At 58.8% G+C, this 24,608-nt stretch overlaps 1 protein-coding gene across 1 annotated transcript; it reads left to right on the top strand.

Moving 5' to 3' along the window:
• Window positions 1–9,863: 9,863 nt before the first annotated feature.
• Window positions 9,864–23,335, top strand: PRDM12 (PR/SET domain 12). Its single transcript, XM_007453140.1, has 6 exons — window positions 9,864–10,086; window positions 11,995–12,185; window positions 13,645–13,800; window positions 21,110–21,221; window positions 22,604–23,006; window positions 23,083–23,335. The coding sequence occupies exons 1-6, from the start codon at window positions 9,864–9,866 to the stop codon at window positions 23,333–23,335; spliced, it is 1,338 nt and encodes a 445-aa protein (XP_007453202.1).
• Window positions 23,336–24,608: the final 1,273 nt, after the last annotated feature.

Here is a 24,608-nt window from a genome sequence, read left to right as displayed (position 1 = left end):
AAAAAAAAAAAAAAAAAAAAAATTGCCATTCAGTGTTCCTACCAGTTTGTGACTCCAGGGATTCTGCTCCAGGCGAAGAGATCTCAGCTGTGATCCTCCAGAGTCCCCCTTCCCTCCAGATGGCAGCGTGACAGTTTGCCTTGCAACCTCCGTTCTCTGATGGGTCCAAGAAAAACTGCTGATTTTCCATTTGTAAAGGTGAGGGTGATGACTTCCAAGTTTTCTACATGGCGGTGCTGTACCCAGAAGTCCTATAGCTGTCTTCTAATTAGATTCCTTCCTAAGATCTCATCCGAAGAAAGCGTTTCACCGCTCACCCAGCGTCTGAAGCCCCCACCCCGTCCAGGGATGTGAAAGTGCAGCTTCTCACTTCACGGTGGGGACACAGAGCTGTCACAGAACCGGGCACAGTTGGCTGGTGTCTCCAAGCACCCCCTTCACGAGAGCTGTGGGGAAGAGGATATTCCAAGCAGCTGGAGATCAAGGAGGCGAGGCTTTTCTCCTTGAAATCCCATGGAGAAGAATGTTACAACTCCAGCTAGTATCTCTCACCCTGGGCACGAGGATGTGCCCGGCTTGCTCAGAAAACATCAGCCTCTTGAGGGTGGAGACCAGCTGGGTCCTTTTCAGCCTCTCAACGCTCAGACAGGGCTGGCACGGTGCAAGTTCTTCGTAGATACTGGTTGAACTAAACAACCTTTAACTAACGTCTCTGGGACTGGAAGCTACCAGGGTTGGACTGATGCTGCAGGACACGACACTCCCTTGCTTGATGCTCCAGCCTCCAGGTCCAGCCTGGCACACTGTGGGTGTGCATTAAATATTTGCATAGTTAAAATAAATACATGATGCTCTGAGAGTCTGGGGTGTCCAGAAGCCTCCATAATAAATACAATTTGTGACTTACTGGACAGCTGGAGCAGCACATTTCCCTTTCATTGTAACTATACCTTATTTAACTGGTCTTCAGGTGAGCTTGTCCCCTGATTGCCCAAAGTCTGCCATTGGACAAAGAGGAGGGAAGAGGTGGGAGGATGTAAATGAGTTTAACATTGAAAAATCTCAGCCTTCCCTGGTGGCGCAGTGGTTAAGAATCCACCTGCCGATGCAGGGGACATCGGTTCGATCCCTGGTCCGGGAAGATCCCACATGCTGCTGAGCAACTAAGCCAGCAAGCCACAACTACTGAGCCCTCGTGCCACAACTACTGAAGCCCGCACGCCTTGATCCTGTGCTCCACAACAAGAGAAGCCACCGCAATGAGAAGCCCGCGCACCACAACAAAGAGAAGCCCCTGCTCACAGCAACTAGGGAAAGCCCGCCCACAGCAACGAAGACCCAACGCAGCCAAAAATAAAATTAATTAGTTAAAAAAAAAAATCTCCATCCAGCCCAGTTTAACATTAATATCCTGACACCTCTAGAGTCTTGCATGGGGGCATGTGGAGGGCTTTCTTGTCTGGCTTGCATGGGGCACACGGATATGATGATACAACCCTGAGGGCTTTCTTCTCTGGCTGTAGAGAGCAGGGAAGGCATAGAAGGGAAGGGCCCAGGCTTGGAGAGCATCCAGTACTCGCGTAGCCTCCATTTCCTTTGCTGTAAAATGGGGTGAATGTTGGAACCTATCTTGCAGAGTTGCTATATGAGCTGTTCATAGTCTCGTGTGCGTGTGCCGGGTCCAGTGCAGCAGAGGAGAAAAAGGAGCTCTCAGCGGGAGCCAGAACCACTTTGTCCTCAGTGCTGCCAATGGTTTTGAAACTAGGACAGCAGTGGTGATCAGGTGCTATGGGAGAGGCATCTCTCTGTGGACAGGATACAGGCTGGAGGCAGGGAGGCCCAGGGAGTCTGAGGCCCTGGCTGGAACGAATGGGGGGAAAAGAAAAGCCCTGGACGGGCCTGGTCCCCGGCAGTGGGTCCCTCTGGCTCAGCCTCTCGGGCCTGAGGACACCCGTCCCACTGGCTCATGTCTACTCAGGTGGGAGCATCTGTGGCTGGGCCTCGGCCTCTATTCCCACATCCTAACCGGGCCCCAGGGTTCAGAGGATCTGAGCTCCCCTAGCTTATTGGCTGTGCCAGCTTGATAGGGGCAGGCGGTCCCCAGATGTCACTTTGCTGGGACACAGAAGCTCCTTCATGCCGCCCAGAGAAGGTCAGCAAGTCCAGAGGCCTCATCGTCCTTCAAGCTTGTTCACACCAGCATGCCTGGAAGCATATGCCTATTCATCTCTGTACACTTCATGCCTAGTTCCTCCGCAGCAAGTGAAAGGTGCTTCCCTGACCACGGGAACAGCCTCTTGGCATTGGCAGACAGTGCACGGGTCCACCTAAGTCACGACTGTGATTTAGCAGCCCCAGCCAGGAGGCTGTACGGGACAGTGGTGGAGGCCCAGCCCTAGAGTCAGGTTGCCTGAGTTTGAGTCTCAGCTCTGCTCTTTGCTCACTGTGTGTGACCATGGGCATGTCAGTGACACTGCCCCCTTCACCTTCACCTGTGATGGCAGGGCTGCAGCAGCCACCTTGTGACCATGAGAACAGAGGGAACCTCGGGCCTCTCATCCTTGACATGCTAAGCAAACTTATGCCTACTTACCCCTGCAATCTGTTTTGTGAGAAAATAACCCCCTTCCTACAGCAGCCATTGAGGTCAGGTCCACCGTTGATGGGACCAGAAGGGTTCCTAAGACACCAAAAACTTCTCTGTGCCTGTTTGCCCTTCTGGTAAATGGAGACAATTATAGCGGCTACGTCAGTGCGTTGGGGTGAGGACGGATTGAGAAAAATCCATGTGAAGTATTTAAAAGTGCTGATGCCCAGTAGATGCTAATTATATTATTGTTGTGGTGGTGGTTGTGGTTTTCATTCCAACTGCTTTTTGTAAGACATGGACTGGAACACAGACTCCTTAGCATACTGATCAGCTTCCTTAGCATATGGTTTCCAATGTCCCTTTGTAGGCGATATTTGGTACCCACTTTTGTACTTTTATATTTCCCTAAGTTTCAAGCACGGACATGCGTTACTTTTTAAATTTTTATTTATTTATTTATTTATTTATTTATTTTTGGCTGCCTTGTGTCTTCGTTTTTGTGCGCTTGCTTTCTTTAGTTGCGGTGAGCGGGGGCTACTCTTCGTCGCGGTGTGTGGGCTTCTTATTGCGGTGGCTTCTCTTATTGCAGAGCATGGGCTCTAGGTGTGCGGTCTTCAGTAGCTGTGGCTCACAGGCTCTAGAGCTCAGGCTCAGTAGTTGTGGCGCACGGAGTTAGTTGCTCCGAGGCACGTGGGATCTTCCCGGACCAGGGCTCGAACCCGTGTCCCCTGCATTGGCAGGCCAATTCCTAGCCACTCCGCCACAGGGAAGCCCGTTACTTTTAAATGTAATAAAGTTGCTAATGTTTTTGATATATCAAGTACATTATCCTATGAGCTTTCCACGCATGATGTCTTTTATCTCTCATGACAGCTCTCCCAATGGAGTTTCTATTCTTATCCCCATTTTGCAGATAAAGAAACTGAGGCTCAGAGAGGGAACCTTGGCTCCCGGACAGTACCTGCTGGAGTCAGAATTGGACTCGCATCCTCAGGTCTCTGGTGCTTGGGGCATCTCCTGATGGGGCCAGTGGACCCGTACATGGGCCAAGTGGTCTTTGGAGAGGGGACAAGAATGAAGACGACAGCCACAGGCATCTCCTCAGTGTCAGCTCACACACCGGGCACATCAGGCTGCATGAGACAGGCAGGTGATTGTCCCCACTTTACAGATGAGGCCACTTGGACAGAGGCATCAGAGCCAGAGAGGTGCCAGAGCCACCAGGCTGGCCTGGGAGAGCCTGCCACCACCTCTGGCCCCACCAGAGTGTGCCCCACCCCTGGAAGCTGGTCAGAGAAAGCAAGGACTGGGTCTGCCCTGGTCACCTGCTCCCCCCAGGGCCTTGCCCAGAGCCTGGCACACATAGGCACTCAATAAATATTTCTGGAACAAAGGAATGACCAGGGCCTCCAGAATTCCCCATGAGGCCGGAGATGGTGTGGGTGGCAGTGGTGGTGGCAGGGAGCTGCACCTTTAGGGTACAACTCCCTGTGCCAACCCTCTCTGCTCTGGGGACATCCCAGGGGTAGGGTGAGCAGGTACAAGGGCCCAGAGATGCAGGAGGAAGGCCAGCAGGCTGAGTGTGGGGTGGGAAGGGCCTCTGGAGAAAGGAAGGGGCATGAGTGAGTCAGGGATGGTTCCTCTGGCTGCCCCTAGACTCACAGGAGGGGCAGAGAGCTGGTGAGGGTGAGGGGCCAGGCGAGAGGGCCTGGAGAAAGATGGGCAGGGAAGGGGCCCGCCCGTCTCCCACCTACCCCACCCGACCCCCCCTTCATCTTTCCTGCCTGCTTTCGTCGACCCCTCCCCCCACTCCCACCCCCACCCCCAATCTCTGTGTCTGAGGCACCCCCATTCCTCCCCATTCCTGCCTCTCCGCAGTCTCTCTAACTCAAAGAAGTCTCCCCAAGCTTCGAGCTCCTTTGGAATCCCTGCCTCCGCTTCCTTCATTTCTCTGTGTCCTTGTGTCTCCACGTCTCAGACTGATTTTTATCTGGATCCTTCCATCTCGGCGTCTCTTTGCCTCCGTCTCCCTCCACCTCGGCCCCACTACGCCTCCTGAAGCCGTGCCGCGTCCCCCTGGAGGTCCAGCCTCCCCAAATGCCTCACCCCTCCATCCCGCTGCCTTGATCGGCCAGGACTCTAGCGGTGGCAAAGGCGGGCCTGGGGGTCCGGGCTTGGGAGACGCTGGAGGAGGTTCCCGGAGGCGCAGGAGAAGGGGCACCCGGGCCTCGGCGCCCAGAGAGGCTCGCGTGCCAGTCACCTGCCGGCCGGGGCGCCGGCTCCGCGCCGACGCGCTCGACGTGGGCGCCCCGAGGCGCGCCTTTGTCTCTCCGCGGCCGCGGAGGCTAATTAGATTGAGGAAGGGGCGCTGTCCCTTCACGGCGCTGCGGCCGCCACTCCACCCGGCGGCCCTGCGCTGGCCGGCCCGAGTCACGTCGACTGAAACCGTCTCTGCGGCCCGCGCCTCCCATCCCACCTCGGCAGCGGTAGCTCCTTTGTACGCGCGAGCCGGGGCGCCCCCGGAGCCCCGAATCGTCCCGCGGGAACGCGGGAGGGGGCACACGGGCCCCACGCGGGGAAGGAATTTCCCTAGGCCACGCGAGCGTGGCGACCAGACAGATTTTGAGACTCAGACAGCAAGACAGAGAAATGGGAGGAGGAAGCCCAGAGGGTGTGAGAAAGCCGGAGCGGGAGCCGGAGCGCCCGCGAAAAAGGAGAGGCTCAGAGGAAGGAGGGAGAGGAGAGAAGTGGCTGGGGGACGCGCGACGGCGGCGCGAGAAGCGGAGGAGGGAAGCGGCGGGAGGAGACGGGAACTCGCGTGCGGGAGGAGGGGCGGGGGCGCCGGGCAGGGGAGGGGCGAGTAGCCGCCGGAGGCAGCCGGACACGCGGACCGCGAGACGCGCGGACGGCGCAGGGGCCCCACTCCCGCCTTGGGGCTGAAGCGCCGGAGGCCGGGGGACCGGGGCGGGGGGTCGGGCGCCGCTCGTCCACATTCTTCGCCTTTTCTTCCTCTGGCTCATTCTGGCCGATCGATACCTGCGCGGGACCTGCCCCCGCCGCTAATAACTTTTTAATGAGTTCGAGGGGCTTAGAGCGAGCGCGATCTGCCCTCCAGGGTGGATTTTCCCCTGGCAGATGTTTCGGGAGGAGGAGGCGCGCGGGGCCCCCGGGAGGTGGGAACAAATCTTTCCCTCTGAGGGGCTAGGCAGAAGACTTTCTTCTAAAGTTCAAAAGAAAGACGGGCTTTCACTCGGACCCCAAAAATGTATTTCCCGGCGGACAATGGGCTCCTTTCTGCGCCTCCTAGGGCCGGCGGGGCGGGAGGGGCGGGGACCCGTGCGCCTTGGCCCCGCCTGACCGACGAGCGCCCCCTCCACCCGGGCCGGGGCGCCGAGCGAGGGCGTGGAAGCCAGGAACCCGGCCTCCCCTCCGAACGCTCCTGGAAGAGCGCTGTCCGGACCTGGGCGCACAGGCGAGAACGAAAGTGGCCTGCGGGCCGAGAAGCGTGGCCTGGGGAGCCCTAGGCTGCCCCCCACCCCGTGCCCTGGGCCTTGCGGGTGCGGCCGCCGGACCCGAAGGGGCCAGTGCGGGTGCGTCGAGGGGAGGTGGGACGGGTCTCCGGGCTTGGGCAGCAGCCCCGGTCCTCTCCGCGATCCGCCCTGCACAGGGCATCAAGGAGAGGTCAGCCGGCTTCCAGCGGCCGCCGGGCACTGCGGCCCTCGTCACCTGCCCCGGCCCGGCCACCCCTCCCGATGTCCCCGTGCCCTTGCCACCTCCCCACCCACCCAGTGCCCCTCAGCCCGTGGGTCCGTCGGCCTGCCGCCGCCTCCCTCTCTCCACTCCCGTGGGCGCGAGGAGACGGGGCTGCCAGGGCTATGAGGCTGACCTCCGAAGAGCCGCGGCCGATTGATTCGTTCCGCCCGGAGCCCGGGCCGCGTGAATGGGGGCCCGGGCGGCGGCGGCGGCGGCGGCGGCGGCGGGGATAAAGATGTTCTTCCCGCAGGGGGGAGGGGGCGCGGGGCGGGAAGCGGGGCCATTCACTCCTGGCCTGGCCCCTCGGGAAGCCGCGCCGAAGAAAGGGGGCCGGGGCCTATTCAAGCCCTACGAGCCGCCCACAATGGACCGATATACTGGGGGCCTCTCTATTAACGTCCATGAATATTGAAGAGAGCTCGGAGCGGCGGCCCGCGGCCGCGAGGGGGGCGGTGCCTGCGAGTTCAGGCTGCCGGGGCTACGGGAGGGGGCTCGGTGCGGGCACACTCCGCGCCCGGGCCCCGCGGAGATCTACACGGCTCATCCGCGGAGAAACCCCAGAACGTGCGGTGTTTTCCCTCGCGATCTCAGCGAGGGGAGATGCCAGCGCGGGGGGCCTTGCTCCCCAATTCCAATGGGCCCTGAGACTGGGGCGCTCCCTACAGATCCCTTTTTCCCTGGGGCGCGATTGGGTGGGTCTGCGGCTAAACAGAAGCACAAAACTTGAGGGCGCAGAGGAGACGCTCGGGGCCGCCTCCGCTTCCGCCCCGTCCCCAGCACCTCTCCCGGGGTTTGCGGGTCCAGGGGAAAGAAGAGGGCTCCCTGGCCGCAGTCCGGACCCTCGATCCTCTCATCTTCTGACCCCGAGCTACTGTCCAGGACCCCCATGCTGCACCCCCAGGACGGAGGGACCGCACAGAGCTGAGGACTTTTTCTCAGTGGGGTGTGGGCTGGGAATCCTCGGGGCTTTCAGAGGAAAGTGACCTGACCCAGAGAGACAAGGCAGGAAGAAACCTCAGTTCACAAAGTCCAACCCAAACCATTGCACACATCAGGACACTGAGGCTCAGAGAGGGGAAGGGCCGACCCAAGGACGCACAGCAGTCCTCATCCCTCCTTGGTCTCCCCGAGGCGCTGAGGTTGGTTGCAGCTCCTGGCGACTCTCTTCCCCTCCATCAAGTCTTTGTAGAAGCCGAGGCCCAGGCGCGGGTGAGGCTCCCATGCCCGGACTCCATCCGCCCGCCTCAGACGCGAACTCTGGGCCCAAGCCAGAGCCAGTGTGACTCTCCGACGACGTCTGGAAGAAAGTTGAGGTTCTGGGACCCTAACCCACGGGCTGCCCTCGCTCCTCCGCAGCTCTGCCCTCTGCTGGCGCCGGGCCCGACGGTCGCCCCGGCTGCCCAGTGCGGCTTCTCCCGGGCATCAGACTCGAGGTGACCCGGGCTCTGGGTCTGAAGGCCAGTGGTTGCTGCCTTCCTTACTCTACGCCCCGATGCGGACCCCGGGATGCCAGGAGACCACTGGCCGGAACGGGGTACGCGGAGCCCGGGTGTCTGCGGCCACCAGGTGTGAGGCTGGCTTAGCAAAGGCAGGACCCTGCGATGGAGGGAGCACTTTGCGAAGGCTCCTGAGGACGGTACTCCTTGTAGGAAGGCCAGGCCCCCTGCCTCTCCACCCAAGTCCCCTCTCTGAGGACAAGGCCTGGGGAATCCGATTCCTCCAGCTAACCGTGAGCCCAACGCACTGCCCTGAACGTCCAGAAAACCCGGCTCCATTATCGGAATCTGACGTTGCGGGGAGGTTGGGGCGGGGGGAGGGCTGAGGAGTTCAGCAGATGGAGATGTCTCTGTGCTCCCCATCCCTTGTCTGGGGCTGAGGTGGGGATGAGGCTAACCCTGGGAAGCGGCAAAGCCCGCAGGAAGCGGTGACCTTTCCCGCTTTGGCTCCGGGCTCAGCAGCTCCCTGTCTCCGGGGAAAGACCGCGCTGGTGCTCTGGGTACCGCGGAACCTCCGCGAAGAAAGTCTACCGGTGGGACGAGGTTGAGGTGGGGTGGGGGACGGAAGCGAGTAGGGAAGAGGGGAGAGAGGAAGATGGAGGCCAGAAGAGAAAGGGTGAGAGCTAGGAGGCAAGAAGGAAGCAGAGTGCAGGGCGCAGCGGGCCTCCCTACGTCGCAGTTGAGCGAAGGAGCCTGGAGGCTCGAGCCTTAAGCCGAGGGCACACAGCGGCCTGGCCCGGGGCTGCCTGCAGATTCGGAGGGCGTTCGCTCCAGGGCACAGCCGCTGCTCACATTCACGACGGTCCGGAGACCCCTTTCGGTCCCCCTGCCTCCGTAAGGAAAGCCTTTTCCAAGCGACCCGCGGCTATCTCGGATTTCGGTCTGCCCTTCCCGACCCCGACCTAGCCCCCTAGGACCGGGAGACGGTCGCCTACGAAGCCGTCTCAGGCCGGGCTCAGCCCCGACGGCAGCCCCGCCCCGCAGCCCTGTCCGCCCCGGGAGGAGTTTGACAGCCGGCCGCGGGCAGCGAGCGAGGCGGCTGCAGCGGCCCGTTTGAAGCGAAGAGCAGGCCTCCGCAGCGCCGTCTGCGCAGGAGTTCAGCGCGGCCTGCGCCGGGCCTGCGGGCTCCAGGGCGACTACCGCAGTCTGGGGCGTGGAGCCCGGGAGAGCGCGGGACCCGGCGGGCCGGGCGGGCCAGGGAGCGTAGGGGAGGTGAATGCCGGCCCGGCCGGGCAGGGATGCTGAGCGCAGAGCCGGCCTAGGATAGCGGCTGAGCGCGGGGCCCGAGGCCAGGCGTCCTCTCCGGCCTAGTCTGGTCCCCGGAGTCCGAGCGATCCTCTGCCCTGCTCTGTCCCCTCCTCTCCTCGCCCCGGGCTGAGCCTCCCTCCCTGCCCCGCACTTCCCACGGGGAGAGGAGGAGGAAGAGGAGGGGGGTGGAAGGGCCGGGGCGGGGCGGGAGGACGCAGGGGGAACGTTCCGAGCGGCCCGAGCGCCTCCGCCCCTTGAGCTCTCGCGGCGGAGGCTCCTCGAGCCGGGCCGGGTACAAGAAGTCTGTCCTCCGACGTCAGGGGGTCATTAATAACCAATTAGGAGGGTCACTGCGGCTTCTATAAAGGCGCTGAGATTTTGCCAAGGGGAAGACCGTCCGGGCCGGGTGTGCGAGAGGCGAGCGCGCGGCCGAGAGCCCCTCGCCGCCGTTTCTCTGAAGCCACCCGCCTCCCACCCCCCCCGCACCGCCCCCCTCCCCGCACCCGCCTCCGCCTCCACCCCTGGCTCTCCAGCCCTCCGCGCCGCCTCTGCCATCTCCGCAGATTTCTCCATCTCTCTCTTCATTTCTGCCTCGCTCCCCCTCGTTCACTTTCCTCCCAGCCACCCCGCCCCCCGCCTCCCGCTACCTCCAGCGTCCTCGTCCTCCCCCATCACAGCCCTCTTCTCTCGCCCCTGTGCTCCCCACTCGCCCACCACATCCCCGCCTCGGCCCGGCCGTCCGTCCGTCCCCGGCGCCGGCGAGCCCCGGGCCGCCCATGATGGGCTCCGTGCTCCCGGCTGAGGCCCTGGTGCTCAAGACAGGGCTGAAGGCGCCGGGGCTGGCGCTGGCAGAGGTCATCACCTCCGACATCCTGCACAGCTTCCTGTACGGCCGCTGGCGCAACGTGCTGGGCGAGCAGCTCTTCGAAGACAAGAGCCACCACGCCAGCCCCAAGACAGCCTTCACCGCCGAGGTCCTGGCGCAGTCCTTCTCGGGCGGTGAGTCGCGCCGTCGAGGCCGATAGCGTCCCCTCCTCCCCGCGGCCCCTGATTCCCGGGGCCCACACGCGCAGGACGCGGCGGGGACACGGGGCGTCGCAGCAGCTCGCGCCAATCTGGGCGTTCCAAATGCTGCGTGTGACTCAGTTTCCCGCGAGCCGAACCAGGGAGCGAGCAGCAAAGCCCGGGCGGGGAGGGGCCGGGGGCGGGGAGCACCTCCACCTCGCGCGGCTCGGTGAAGAGATCTCGGCGTCCAGGCGGCCGGGCGCGCCGCCCCAGCGCTTCCCCATCCGCCCCTCACCCCTTAGAGCCGGCGGGTTCCCGGCATTTAAAGCCTTACTAGGCGTGTAATAGCAGTTGACTCAAAAAGAAGGGGGTTTTAAATTCATTTAGTTAACTTGGGCTTGACCCGCGAAAGTTCCCACTTAAACCAAGAACTTTAAAAGGCAGCGGGGGCTGGGGAGGGGGCGGAGGGCGGGCGGACGGGAGAGAAAGCCGCGGAGAGAGCGACGGAGAGAAAGAGAGAGTAAGAAAAGTTTCTTTTCTTTAAGATGTCTCAAGTTCTTACTCCTCATTCATCAACCCGCAAACAATATCTTTCCCCGGCGCTGGCATCTCTGCGCGCCGCCCCCTTTTCCCCCTTTACGATTTCTGTTCCTCTCTTAATTTACCGTGCAGACTAATTCCACTTCCATTCACGCTATGTCAACCATCTAATCCCCCCTTTTTGTAAGGGGAATTCCTCGGCCCCTTTTAAACAAGTCCCCTCCGCATTGAGCTACAATTTACTGCTACAGCATTCTTCCAGGGCTAATGAATTTAGAATTAGCAATTTCTTTCGAATGGAGCCGAATGAATGCGATCACTTTAACAGCGTGACAAATTGCCGGCCGCGCCGCAATGGACACCGTTTAAACCCCCCTTTCAGCTGGCCCGCTGGCCGGGTATTTTCCCAGGTAGCTTAGAGGGGGACCTTGTAAGACACGGAGGCCGCCCCTGTGCGCCTCGCCGCTCCCACTCCGGCTGCGCGACCAGGCGGGGGGGGGGGGGGCCCCCGGGGGGGCGCCGGGCTGGGGGGGGCCCCAGGCAGCCGAAGCCGCGACAGTCCTGGGGAACGCAGGCCAGGTAAGTGGGCGCGGACTCCGCCTGGTCCGGTGCCCGGGCGCGCCCGGGGGGGGGGGGGGGGGACCCCCGGAGGTTGCGGGCCGCCCCGGCTCTTGTCCGCCCAGAGAGGCGACTGCGCGGCTCGCCTCGATCCGGGCACTGCCCTTCCTGGCACCCCGGATCCTGGCGGCAGCGAGGGACCCAGGCGCGCCCGGGGTCACCCAGAGAGCGCGAGACACGGCCCGCCGTCGCCTGCGTTTCTTTTGAGCTTCCGCCGCCTCGAAACTAGACTTCCCTTCCGGGCGCTGCCAGCCCGCCCCGGGCGCGAGGCCCGCACCGCGAAAGGAGTCAGAAGCCCTGACGGCGTCCTGGGTCCTCCGACAGTGCCCTGTGCTCGGTGCCGCGACGCGCAGTGAGCGCCGTGCGACGCACGATCGGCCCAGAACCAGACAGGGCGAAAGAGTCTTGGCTGGGCCGTCACCCCCTCGTGGGAGCGGGCCTCAGTTTACCCATTGGTAAAGCCACGCACTGCGGTCGGCTCAGTAGTTCTTAATCTTTGCCGGGGTGGAGGGCAGGGGAGGTTGTGGATGCTTTGAGAATTCGCGGAGAGACTAAAAACAAAACAAAGGCAAACAAACAAACAAAAATCTCTCCTCGAAATGAGTCCCAAAGCACCTCTTGCTTTCGGAGGGTCCCCGGGCTGCAATCAGAGGACACTCGGGTCGCTGAACCTCCACCCCCGGGGAAGAGCCGGGCCTCCCCTGCCTCAGGCTCTGACCCAGTCCCCACGCCTGGCGGCCACAGAGGTTCAGAAGCTGTCCAGCCTGGTGCTGCCGGCCGAGGTGATCATCGCGCAGAGCTCCATCCCCGGCGAGGGCCTCGGCATCTTCTCCAAGACGTGGATCAAGGCGGGCACCGAAATGGGCCCCTTCACCGGCCGCGTCATCGCCCCGGAGCACGTGGACATCTGCAAGAACAACAACCTCATGTGGGAGGTACGCGCGGGCTGCGGGGCTGCGGGCTGCGGGCTTCGGGTGGGGCCCTGGCGTCTAGCCGCTACTTTCGCCCTCGCTGGAAGCTGCGGGAGCCTTGGGCCAGGCCTTGACGCTCCCTGAGGCCGGATCCTACGCCACCTGATGCCTGGAGGTTCCTCCCCAAATCGCGAGGCGAAGGCACTCTCCTCTGGCCGGCCCTAGGGATCGCGTCCGTTGTTAGGTCCGCTTCTCAGAGGAGGGCGTGGAGACCCAGAGAGGCCATGCCCTTTGCCCAGGGTCCCACAGAGAGCTGGCAAGCCACTCCTGGGAGCCACTGCCCAGCCACCTGCATTCTTTCCCTCACTCCAGAAGCAGCAAGGAAAGCCCCTCAAAGCCAGCCCTGGCCTTGGGGTGAGGGTGGCTGGAAGGAGGGATGAAGGGAGCCTGTGCTCCTTGGGAGTCGGGCTTCTCAACCCAAGCAGAATAATGGCATTGGAAATGAACACCGATTAACTGGCACCGAGTTGGCTTTGTGAGCGCTGGGCCTGCATTCCACCAGATGTTCTCAGCAGCCCCATGAGTTATTATTCCCATTTTACAGAAGGAAACTGACCTTCCATCCAGGCTCTTCTGACCCTCCTCCCCAACAATGGTGCCAGATGCCAGGGAGGGCCCCCCTGGGGACAAAGCCCCTCCCAGAGCACCTCCTCTTCTTGGGGGTCTCACCCTGAGGAGGCCAGGCTGAGGCACCCTCTCCCTAATGTCATTTCCCCTCCTTCCCCCATGGCTCCCCACCACCGGGCAGACCATTAAGGAGACAGGATGGGCCAAATCCTGCACCTGGTCACAGGAGCAAAGGAAGAGAGCAGAGGGCCATGAGGCCTCTCCTAACCTCACCTCCTCCCACCTCTGGAGGCCTGGGCCGTGGTTCCCATCTCCAGTTGTTGCTGGGTTAGGAAGTTGGGGTCCAGTTTGGTTTCTGAGTACTTTTGGTAGCTCCCACAAAAGGGGCCTGGGCCAGGCCAGGGTGACACAGTGAGCCAGCCTTCCCTTTCGAGGCTCTTCTGTGTCCCCCGCTGAGGTCCTGGCCAGTGCTCTCCGCGGCTTTGGGGAGCACCTCTGCATCCCCAGAGAACTAGCTGGAGTGGATGTCACTTTGTGTGCTCAGTGATCTCTCGGAGATGCTTTGCATCTGGGGATGGGGAGGACCTGGCAGCAGGAGACTGTGGGGCCCTGGAGACTGACTCCCTCTTGGCCACTTCTAGCCAGCTGGCCTCAGGCGAGTCACTGTACTGCTCTGAGCCTCCCTTTCATCGGCTGGAAAACCAAGACAATAATAGCCGCGTCCACTTCCTGGGGCTGTTGTGAGGATGGAGAGAGAGAGCGTGTGGATGTGCCCAGCCTGGGGCCTAACCCTGGCCATGGGCGGCACACAGGACACAGCCCCGCCTCACCTGGCCCCCGATTCACCTGCGCGCAGGTGTTCAACGAGGACGGCACGGTGCGTTACTTCATCGACGCCAGCCAGGAGGACCACCGAAGCTGGATGACCTACATCAAGTGCGCACGCAACGAACAAGAGCAGAACCTGGAGGTGGTCCAGATCGGCACTAGCATTTTCTACAAAGCCGCTGAGGTGAGTGTGCCCTGCTGTGTAGGGGGCGGCGCGTGCAGCTGGCGGGGGCGGGGGAGGCAGGCAGCTGTGTCCGGGGACTGAGGTGGAGAGAGGGGCGTATGCTCTGGCCCAGCTGGCCCTGCCCAGGCTGGAGGACTGAGGCCCATGCATCACTGTCTCTGGGAGCACGACCTCCAGGGCAAGCTTTCTGCTGTAGATCAGAAAGGACAGAACTTTCCACTTTACGCCATCGTGAATCTCATGAGCACCTCAGCTGGGGTCCCCAGATAACTGCTGAGGGGGTGCTGGGGTTGAGAAGCCATAGAAATAGAGAGGGAGAGACACCAGAAGGTGGCCCAGGGAAAGCATTTGGGTGGGAGAGAGGGCGTTGTGTCAGCAGCATTTTGGCTGTGCGTTGCCCGTCACCAGTGACGGGTGGACCACGCGCGACTCTTATCTCAGCTATCACATCCTGATCACTTGTGGCGTCAGGCTTTTCCTAGACACTGTATGTGCATTATCGTATTTAATCCTCACGTATTTAATCCACAAGGGAGGATTCTGTGATTACCTACAGTTTGCTGGGTCTCACTTGATGACTGGCAGACTCAGCGGCTTTCATGGGCATTTGTGCGGGATGCTAACACTAATGTCTGAGCTGGGTGAAGCTTCTCAGATGAGAGAGAAAGGGAGAGATTAAATAGCATATCCCGTGGTGGGTGGGAGGGGCTGTCAGAGGAGCAGGCCAGGCCCAGGGCAGGGAGAGGTTCAGGCAGGATGGGAAAAGGAGGTGTCCCCAGTGGGGAAACGCTTGGGCAGAGGCAGACAGGCTCACAGTGTTTGGGGAGATGATGATAGCACAGAGCAAGCCGAGTGTTGGTAGCCGGGAGGTGGTAGCCGAGGCAGCCATGCTGTTAGGACCCTCCCTGCACGTTGTCTCTTGGCGGGACATTTGCTCAGCATCCGGCCCAGGAGGGGGCAGGCAGCCCAGCTTCCCTGTGGCAGGTTGGTGGCGAGCGCTCTGCATAGGTGGTGGGGCTCTTCCCCCCATAGTCCTCTGGACCCCACGCTTCTGCTCCTCTGTGGAGGGAGAAACACGGTGCCCCTTGGGGTGTGGCCAGGCTTGGCTGAGTTTGGGGGTGTTCTGAAGGAGCCCCCCGCCCCAGACCAGAGAATGACTCTCCTTTCCTTTAGTCCGTTTTCTTCCTGTAACTCAGAGCCCCATGTCTTTCTAAGGCCCTGAGGGGCAATGGACAGTTGTCCCTCAATAACCGGGCCCCTGGGAATCTTCCAGGAGTGACAGCAGAATGGCCTTTGCCTGGGCCCTGGTGTGGTCCAGCCAAGGGCTGGACCTGAGGAGAACCAAGAAGGGTAAAGAAAGGTTGGGAATTCCCTGGCGGTCCAGTGGTTAGGACTCGGTGCTTCCACCGCCGGGGCCCGTGTTCAATCCCTGGTCAGGGAACTAAGATCCCGAAAGCTGTGCGACACAAAAGAAAAAAAAAAGAAAGGTGAGCCGTCCTTGGACTGGGGCTCAAGTGAGGTGGCACAGTGTGAGGATAGGACTGACGGTGGCCCAGGCTGAGGACAGAGGTGTTTCTTGTGACTGTTGGCTGGGCTGCCACCCTATGGGAGCAAGGGCCTCCCATTAGACATCCTAGGATCAGCCTCATGTGTGGCTGAACCTCACTCCTGGCAGAGAGCACCCCCCTTTACCCGCTCAACCTCACACGCGTCCTCACATTTGCACACTGCTTCCGGCCCCCCTGAAACAGATGAGATGGGGGACACACAATCATTCCAGCCCTCCACGCAGACACACGCACGCTCACACACACACGTGCTTACACACAGGAGAGAGGGTAAGGATGCTGGTATGATTTTGGCAAAAGGACTCCCCACAGCATCAGATGCGGCGGCCTGAGTCTCATCTTGCTGTTCAGGTCACACTGGCTGAGAGCTGAACAGAGTCAGGAAATACTAATAGACGTTTATACAGAAATTCAGAGTCGGAGGACAAGGTGGCTGAAGTGTATCTCCATGGAGGAATCTAAGATTATAAGATTTTTTTAAAAGTCATCTACATCTAATCAGGAATTTAAGTTGGAAAAAGAGGATTGGGAAAATCTACCGTATATGATCAAGATAAGTAGATACCACCGGTTTGGCTATTCATGCTTTTACAGAGTTAGCAAGCCGAGTGCAGGAGTGACGAATAAGGAAACACAAAATATCACCCATTTTACTTTTAATAAGTGAAGTTAGGTACATTTTTCGTGGTGGCAATTTTCTTAAAGCAATGTGTCAAAATGTCAGACGCCACTTACTGGACTAGCTGTGTGTCCAGGTGTGTGTGACCACCATGCAGCAGGGCTTGTCCAGAAGAAATTTCTGCTGCTCCAGGCCACTCCCCGGACGCCTCTCGAATTCGTGGGCTGTTTGTTCTGTCCGTGTGTGTGAGCCAAGAAGGGTCTGTGCCATGACCTGTTTTCTTAATCTTTCCGTCACTCAGAACCACTGTGTATATTTCATAACAGTAACCCATTACTTGCCAAAAAAAAGTGAGAAGAAACATCTTCATTCAATAAGCAGAATATACTACTGCTGCTCTAAAATTTCCCACAAATACAAAATTAACAGCCGTCCAAACGGAGACGAGGGTGATGGGTCTCCAGGCCGGCCAGTCTGTGCAGAATCCCTAGGTGGGGTTTATGCATCTGGCTGGATCTACCAACATGTTATCCCAGGCTCTCCCCTCGCTATCTTCAACCTCAGGTGCCTAAAATGACATTTCTAAAAAGTGCCCAGCACATAGCAAATGGGCACTAAATGTTGAATGAATAAGTCTTTCTCTAGGTGATGGGGGCTGGGTTGAAAATGGACACACGGACCCTTTTCTCCCAAGAAAACAAAACCGGCAAAGAAACCAGCTTCCCCAGGGAAGCAAGAACTTTGACCCCAAAACTCAACACAAGAAAATGATTTAGGAATAAACTATGAAAATTTTGCATTTTGGAACTGGGAAGAAAATTCCCAGGCTTTTCCCCTCCTGAGGTTTTGGCAAATGACTGTGCCCTGAAGTGTGGGCTTTTTCTTTCAGCTGCTTTTCTTCTCATTTCAGGCAGTTGAGGTTTGTTTTGGGTTTTTTCCCCCTGGAGCTTCATAGCCCCATCTCTCTTTTTCTTACCTCTATGAGGGCAAAGCACCATTTTCGTTTTGATCTTACTCACCGGTGGGTGCAGTTAGGCACTTTGGTTTTTAATAATAAGCATAATTAATGATGCTACCATCTGTGGAGCAGTTACCATGTGCCAGCACGGTGCTAAGGGTCTTAGCAACTTTGAAAAAATCAAATCCACTCAGTCTGGTGCTATCACTATCCCTGTTTTAATGACGTTGAAACTAAGGTTCAGGGAGATCTTGGGAGATTGTTGAGCTGTGATTTGAATCCAGACCTGTGTGACCCCACGGTGGAGCCCTTGGTCACCACGCCGTGGGACCTCCCTGGCCAATATCTATTTGCTGGAACTCTATTAATTGGTGTGTTGGGACATCTGTGGTACAATGGAAATTGATATTCGTCCAGATGACACTGAGGTCCTTCTAGACAAGGGCTTCTGTACCACCGGGGGACGGGAGGACATCAGAGCCTCCTGGGAGCATGTTCAATACTGTGACGTGAATTTGTATTAGGAAAACAAACCAAAACCCCCAAATGTTTTCAACTGATAATAAAAATTCAGAAATGGGTCAGGACAGAACTTCTGGGCCAACAGGGAAGGTGAAGAGGCACCAGTTGGGAGATTATATAATTTGTCAACCAAGGAGTCAGGCGCTGATCTTCACCCCGTGTCTTGATGATGTGGATTTTATGGTACAGGATTCATTTCTTTGGGAATTGCTGTGTTTATTGTGTATCCTGAGCCAGTCTCAGATCCCCAGAAAAGTAGATGAGCAGCTGATTCTCGTTCTCCGAGCCCCCGTGGAAAGCCCTGGCTGGGCCAGGCTAGAGTGTTGGCCATAAAGAAACAGGGCTACTGAGGAGGCCTGCACGGGACCGTGGCCATTCTTTGCTCTTAGGTGACTGGCTGATGGGACCCTGGCAGCCTCTGGACAACGGTACTAAGATCTCAGGGAAGAGACTGTGGGTCTCCCTGGCACTCCTGGTCTCCATCTCTGGGGTCATTGCATGAGGGGTGTCTGGGAGCAAGCAGATGCCAGAGGTCCAGGCCAGGAGCTGCTGCTGGTTTCCCAGAGCTCTGAAGGGCAGAGAGAGACTCCAGTGCCCCGCCTCTGTGCGAGTGAGGCCGCCTTCCCCAGCACTGCCTTACAGCTGGAGGCTTCTTGTTGTCTGGGGATGTGTGTCATTCTCAATTCTAGTAGGTTCTTTTTAATAGATTTTCTCTCTTAAAAAAATATTTTTTTGTATAAACGTAATATGTGCTCATTAATTCTTAAAAAATCAGATGCATCTTGTAGAAAATGAAAGTCACTCCGCTCCATCATGCTGTTCGTCATGCACCTTAAATCAGCATTAAAAACAAAACTGGTCTCAGAACGACAAACCCTTCTGAGGAAAGATGCGCAGAAAACCGGCCACAGTGGCTGGGTGCCCTGAGTGGGAGAGAGAGTTACTTTTCCTTATATACTGCTTTGTGTCTGTTTTAATTTTAAAAATGCACTAGTAAAATTAATTTTAGTACATTTGAAAAATGTGTCAGTAAATACATGACTCAGTGTTACAGCAGTCAATATTAAAGCTCTTCTTTTAAAAATATGATTCCCAACCACCACTTTCAATAATAATATTCAGAATTCGTTCTTGGCTTCTCATTCACCACCATGATTGTTGTTGCTGTTATATCTGTTTTATATTTAATAATAATTGTTAGTCAATTCAAATGAAAAGGCCGGTGTTGACTTAGATATTTGATTCCCAGACTGCACGTCTGGGGGTGGAGATGCAGCTCCCACTGGCGACTTGCTGAAACTGTCATCCCACATCTGTGCCTCCCCCCGGGGAAGATGGGCCAGGGAAGAGGTGGCACCGGAGGGACACTGGTGTCCTGGGAGCATGTGGGCCCAGCCTGTGCTGCTGCTTTTCTCGCCGCGCGGCTTGGGGGATCTTAATTCCCCGACCAGCGATTGAACCCAGGCCCTCAGCAGTGAAAGCGCTGAGTCCTCACCGCTGGACCGCCAGGGAAGTCCCCAGCCTGCGCTCTTGATGGTCACTGAAGGACCCTATGTCCCAGAGATGGCTGCCAGCTTCTCTGAGCGGTTGATGAGCTCTCGGAAAATAGTACAAACAGCTTTAAGTGCGTGGCCCCGTTGAGCCCGGACAAGCGCCCTGTGAGGCTACAGAAAGGGCCGTCCCTGTTCTGCAGTTGAGGAAACTGAGGACCAGTGGCAGAAGGCACCTTGCCCAAAGTGACACGCTCAGCAGGTGGGGAGCCCAAGTGGACCCTGACGTGTGTGAGCCCAGGGCCTGAGCCAGGAACCTCAGCAGTACGGTCTCCAGGAGGAAGGGGCGTGTACAGACAGTTGGACAAGGGGTTGGTTGCTTTAGAAGAACCGTGATGTATAAACATCTGGTGTCGTCTGAGAATTGAAGCCAGGGGTTGGGACAATGTCAGAGGTGACATAATCAGAGTCTTAGAGTTGGGGGAGCCTCAGGGATCATGCTCTCCACCCCCTTCACTTGAGGAGACAAGCTTAGAGAGACAGAGTGCTTGCCTAGGGTCACCCAGGGACCTGGCGACCGAGGGCCCACCGGCACCATCTCTCAGCAGCTTCCTTCACGGTGAATTTATTTTGAATATTTTAGCTCCATCACCCTCTTTTCTAAGGGGTTCACAAAACTCTCTCAGCTCCACCCTTTCTCCAGCAGGGCCTCCAGCTCTGACCCCCGCTGGCCTCCTTTACAGCGGCCGTGACTATGAATGACGAGAGAGGCCTCGAGGACTCTTGCTGTGGTGCCAGATTCTAACCTGCCTGCTTTCTTTGATGCGCTGCCTAATTTTCCTTGGGTTCCGGGACTGCATTTGGTTTTTCCATATTTAAACCCCGTCAGTCCGAGCTGGTGTGGCACCCTCTGCCGGGCTCTTCATCACTCACTGTCCCTGAGGCTTGATGTGACACCCCATGGGCTGTAGGTTCTGTTGGGAAGGGGCACAGTGACCCCTGGCTGAGTCTTAGGAGGATGGACATTGTCTAGGCCCCCTGGAGCTTCACTTCTCCCACCCCCTCCTCTCTCTGCTTCCCTCTCCTTTCAGGGTCCAGCAGGGCTGGCTGTGATGCTCTGAAGCTCTTCCTGGCTCTGACCAGAGGAAGGAAGGTGTGACGAGCAGATCGGGGGTCTGCAGGCCAGAACGAAAGGGAAGAGAAGGGGGCTTTCTCTGTGGCCATGGAGGCCAAGGAGAAGGGCCCTATTCTGGTGTGATTTCAGACAGCCCTAGACGGAGTCCTGTGTGATTCCACCAAAGGTGTGACGGGCCCCTGGGCTGTGCCAGAGGGCGGGGTCAGCCTCACCTCAGGAGCAGGATTGTCACTGCAAAGCCCTCCCTCCTGACTGCCGGCACCGTGTCCCTGGGGCAGTCCTCCCCTGGGAGCAGCAGAGCCCTGTCACCATTTGTGGAGTTCTCTGCCGTAGACCTAGGACATGGCAAACGGATCTCGTTTAAGGCTGTGTGCTCCAGTATTTCCGGAGGTGGAGGTGTTCACTGAACTGAATGCTTCTTTTTTAGCTGCGTACAGGGAGTCGGGCAGAGCCCTGTGATGGGGAGAGAAGGGTATGTGACGTGGCGCTGCCTCGTGGTTGCTCTGGATGAGAGATATTTCCGGAACATCATCAGCCAGGGTGTAACCGAGAACCACAGGGTGCCCCGCAGGCCACTCTCCTTGGGAACGTCTGGCTCAGCCCCACAGACCCGAGGGCTGGCTGACTCTGCTTCCCCTCGGAGAGAAATGAAACGTTTTCTAGCTCTTCCTTCTTCCTTTACTTCTGCTTGTGACAAGGTCCCTGTTCCACTGCTGTCAGTTTGGGAGCTCCTGTGTGGCCAGGAGACAGCTCTGGTCCCAGCAGCAGAGCCAGGACAGCGACAGCGAGAAGTCCAGGCAGAGGGGGGCAGAGGGGCAGAGCAACTCAAGGCCTTCCGTGTCTGTGAAGCTTGCCGGGGATAGCTTGGAGGAAAGGGACCCAAGTGTGCCTTTCTTCGGGCTGAGACTGTATCCAAGTCTCCAAGGTGGGCACCAGGACAGCCCCTCCCGGCTGTGAGGGAACCCCCACCCCCCGGGCTGCTGCCTTCCTGATCTCCTTTTGCCTCCTTCCCTACAGATGATCCCTCCAGACCAGGAGCTGCTGGTGTGGTATGGAAACTCACACAACACCTTCCTGGGGATCCCTGGTGTGCCCGGGCTGGGGGAGGAGCAGAAAAAGAACAAGCATGGTAGGTAGTCCCCATGAGGCCACAATGACAAGGGAGCCACGGAAGCCACAGAGAGAGATAGTGAGAGTGTGTGTGTGTGTTTGGCAGGGAGGCTCCTGGCCTCTGGGGACCCTGGTTCCACGTCCAGCAGCAGCAAGCACATGGGACTTACTGGTTCAAGGAGGCCAATGCCCCTGGAGCCGCTGCCATGGTCCAGGCATAGATGGAAGACAGTTCTGATTTTGGACAAGACGGACTGTCTGGAGGCAGACCGGGTGGAGGCAGCAGCAGCAGCGTGTGGTGGAGAAGCAACGGGCCAGGCAGTAGGAGACTGGATTGAGTCCCAGTTCTGCTGTGCAATCTTAGGAAATGGCTCAGTTTACCCACCTGTAAAGGAAGGATGTTGGGCGAGATGATCTCTAAGCTCCCTTCCAGCTTTCAGTCCACATTTCCCTGCCCTGTTCCTGGGGCTGAGCCTGGCCCAGAGTAGGTGCTCAGTATAAACCTGTTGAATGAAGGCAGAGCAGTGTGTGCCTGTGTGTGTGCTGTAGCGGGGTGGGGTGGGGCGCTGATTATCACGGTAGAGACCATTTGCTCAAGACCTATTTCCTGCCAAGTACTGGGCTAAACCTTCTACAGGTGTCATCCCACATGGGTCCTCATAAAACCCTTGTGATATGTGGTTATCCTTATTTTTAGAGGATGAACCTGAGGCTCAGGAGCTACTGTTTATCCAGCACTTGCTGTGCAGCTAATGTTTCACAAACCATTTCTCTGATCCTTACAGCAACCTTTTGGGCGTGATGCTATTATTACTTCCATTTCAGGGATGAGAAAAGTGAGGTGCAGTTCACTGGTACATAGTTGGCATTCAGTAAATATTTGTGGGATGAATAAATGAAAGGTTTTGGGGGGAGAGGAGGAGTTATAACAGTGACTACCATTGACGGAAGGTTACTACAAACCTGGTACTTCCCCGTATCCGGCCTCAGGCAGGCAAAGTGATCAATACAGAGTAATCTTCAAAGACGTCAGTTTTCTGTGATCATCTCGTGTAGTCGTGCAGAGCCCCGTGAGGTCGTAGTAGCTTCCCACTTTACGGATGAAAAAGTTGAGGTTTCCCGAAGCTAAGTCACTAAGTCCCTGAGATCTCGCAGCATGGTCTGGAGTCCAGCTACTATTTGATCCCAGGCCAGGTCTCTTGCTGCCGCTACCACCCATCTGCCAGCGCCAGCAATCTGCGCAGTGGCCACCGACGATCGGAGGCGGTTGGGCCCTGCGAGGGGCGCACGTGGGGGAGGGGTACAGGGAGACCAGGCCGCGGCCGCGCGGGTTCTAACGAGGCTGCTCTCTCTCTCCTCCTCCCCGCCTGACCCCCCCCCGGGCCCCGCCCGCGCGGCCAGAGGACTTCCACCCGGCGGACCCGGCGGCTGGCACCTCGGGCCGCATGCGCTGCGTCATCTGCCACCGCGGCTTCAACTCGCGCAGCAACCTGCGCTCGCACATGCGCATCCACACGCTGGACAAGCCCTTCGTGTGCCGCTTCTGCAACCGCCGCTTCAGCCAGTCGTCCACGTTGCGCAACCACGTGCGCCTGCACACGGGCGAGCGCCCCTACAAGTGCCAGGTGTGCCAGAGCGCCTACTCGCAGCTGGCCGGCCTGCGCGCCCACCAGAAGAGCGCGCGCCACCGGCCGCCCAGCGCCGCGCTGCAGGCCCACTCGCCCGCGCTGCCCGCGCCGCACGCGCACGCGCCCGCGCTCGCCGCCGCCGCCGCCGCCGCCGCCGCGCACCACCTGCCGGCCATGCAACCTGCGCTCGCACATGCGCATCCACACGCTGGACAAGCCCTTCGTGTGCCGCTTCTGCAACCGCCGCTTCAGCCAGTCGTCCACGTTGCGCAACCACGTGCGCCTGCACACGGGCGAGCGCCCCTACAAGTGCCAGGTGTGCCAGAGCGCCTACTCGCAGCTGGCCGGCCTGCGCGCCCACCAGAAGAGCGCGCGCCACCGGCCGCCCAGCGCCGCGCTGCAGGCCCACTCGCCCGCGCTGCCCGCGCCGCACGCGCACGCGCCCGCGCTCGCCGCCGCCGCCGCCGCCGCCGCCGCGCACCCCCTGCCGGCCATGGTGCTGTGAGCGCCGCGGCGCGCCCGCTCCCGCCCGCGCGCGCCTCCGCCGGCCAGCCCGCGGGGGCGCGCGGCGGGGCTGCTCTCCCTCCCGACTCGCACTCCCTGCGGCACGCGGCCGCCGGACCCGGCGCTCTAGGTGCGCCCCAGAGATGACGCCCAGGCATACACTCTTCGCCCCGTTTCGCAGATGAGGACACTGGGGGGCGACGTCCTTTTCGCGGGCCGCGCAGCTGGTGCAGCTGCTCGGCCGCCTCCTCTTCAGGGGATCCCCATGCTCGGCCTCACCCCTGAGTCTCCCTTCTCTTGTGGAGTCGGCTGCCCAGGCTGATAGCCCCCTGGTGGGTGCCAGGAGAGGGGACCGAAAGTCTCCGAGGGCCCTCAGCGGGGAAAGGGGGCCCTCACCACCCCCACAGAGAGCTGCGTGTTGGGATGGAGCTCCCTGTCCCAGTGTGGGCAGCAGGCCCGGACACTACGCGCATCTGTGTCCTCCTCCCGCCCCTGAGACTGGTATCTTGCAATGTCAGGACTCAAGGACGCGACCTTGCGAGCTGGGGACTGAAGGGGTTCAGGGGCAGCCAGAAGAGGCCGGAGAGACCTGCCCTTCCCTGCCAAGCGGGCCCTTCTCTCCTTCGGGCCACCTTCCCCCGAAAGTCGGCTCCTTGGGGATGGACGAGGCACAAATGTGCCAGGTAGGCTGAGAATGAAGGCAAAACGGAAATCCACTATGGGGACCCCGGGAAAGGCCTGCCCTTCTTTGGGCCTCCGTTTACCCTTTCCCCATCTGTAAAATGAGAGAGTTGGACCAATGCCTCCTCCCCTTCAGCTCTGACATCAAGCTTGGAAAGAGGAAGTTTCCCGCCCCTTCTCGCCACTCTCCGACCCGAGGAGGCCAAGACTGGCTTCTCAGCCCGGAAAGCATCTCCGAGCTGTGCGGGATCCCGGGAGGTTCCGCCCTTGCTCTGTCCCAAGTTTCCCCAAGCTCCGACCGTGGGCGCCCTCTGGTGTCGCCTTTCCCACCTTGCAGTCATTTACTAGAATTCCCGTAGGGCGTTTTGTAAAATAAACTATAATAATATTAATGAAAAGTACAAAATGTATAGAATTTTCAAAAACTTGTGTTCTACTTCCAGAAAATGGTCACTTTAACTTTGTAAATATTTATCTAAAATGATATTTACGAAACTGTGATATATATTATTTGATTGTATATGTACAACTGTAAATACATTTGTACCTCTCTTGTATTCTAAAATAAAAATTACTTGGAACATTTATCACTT

Source organism: Lipotes vexillifer, unplaced genomic scaffold, assembly GCF_000442215.2.
Source record: "Lipotes vexillifer unplaced genomic scaffold, Lipotes_vexillifer_v1.1 scaffold149, whole genome shotgun sequence".
NCBI lineage: Eukaryota > Metazoa > Chordata > Mammalia > Artiodactyla > Lipotidae > Lipotes > Lipotes vexillifer.
This window is presented reverse-complemented; position numbering and strand designations above follow the sequence as displayed.

Bases quoted from the DNA above. Each gene is read 5' to 3' on its own strand.
- PRDM12 (XM_007453140.1), top strand. From the start codon at position 9,864: ATGATGGGCTCCGTGCTCCCGGCTGAGGCCCTGGTGCTCAAGACAGGG. The intron at 13,801-21,109 runs GTGAGTGTGCCC...CCTTCCCTACAG, and splicing joins TTTTCTACAAAGCCGCTGAG to ATGATCCCTCCAGACCAGGA. The intron at 23,007-23,082 runs GCAACCTGCGCT...CCGCCGCTTCAG, and splicing joins GCGCACCACCTGCCGGCCAT to CCAGTCGTCCACGTTGCGCA.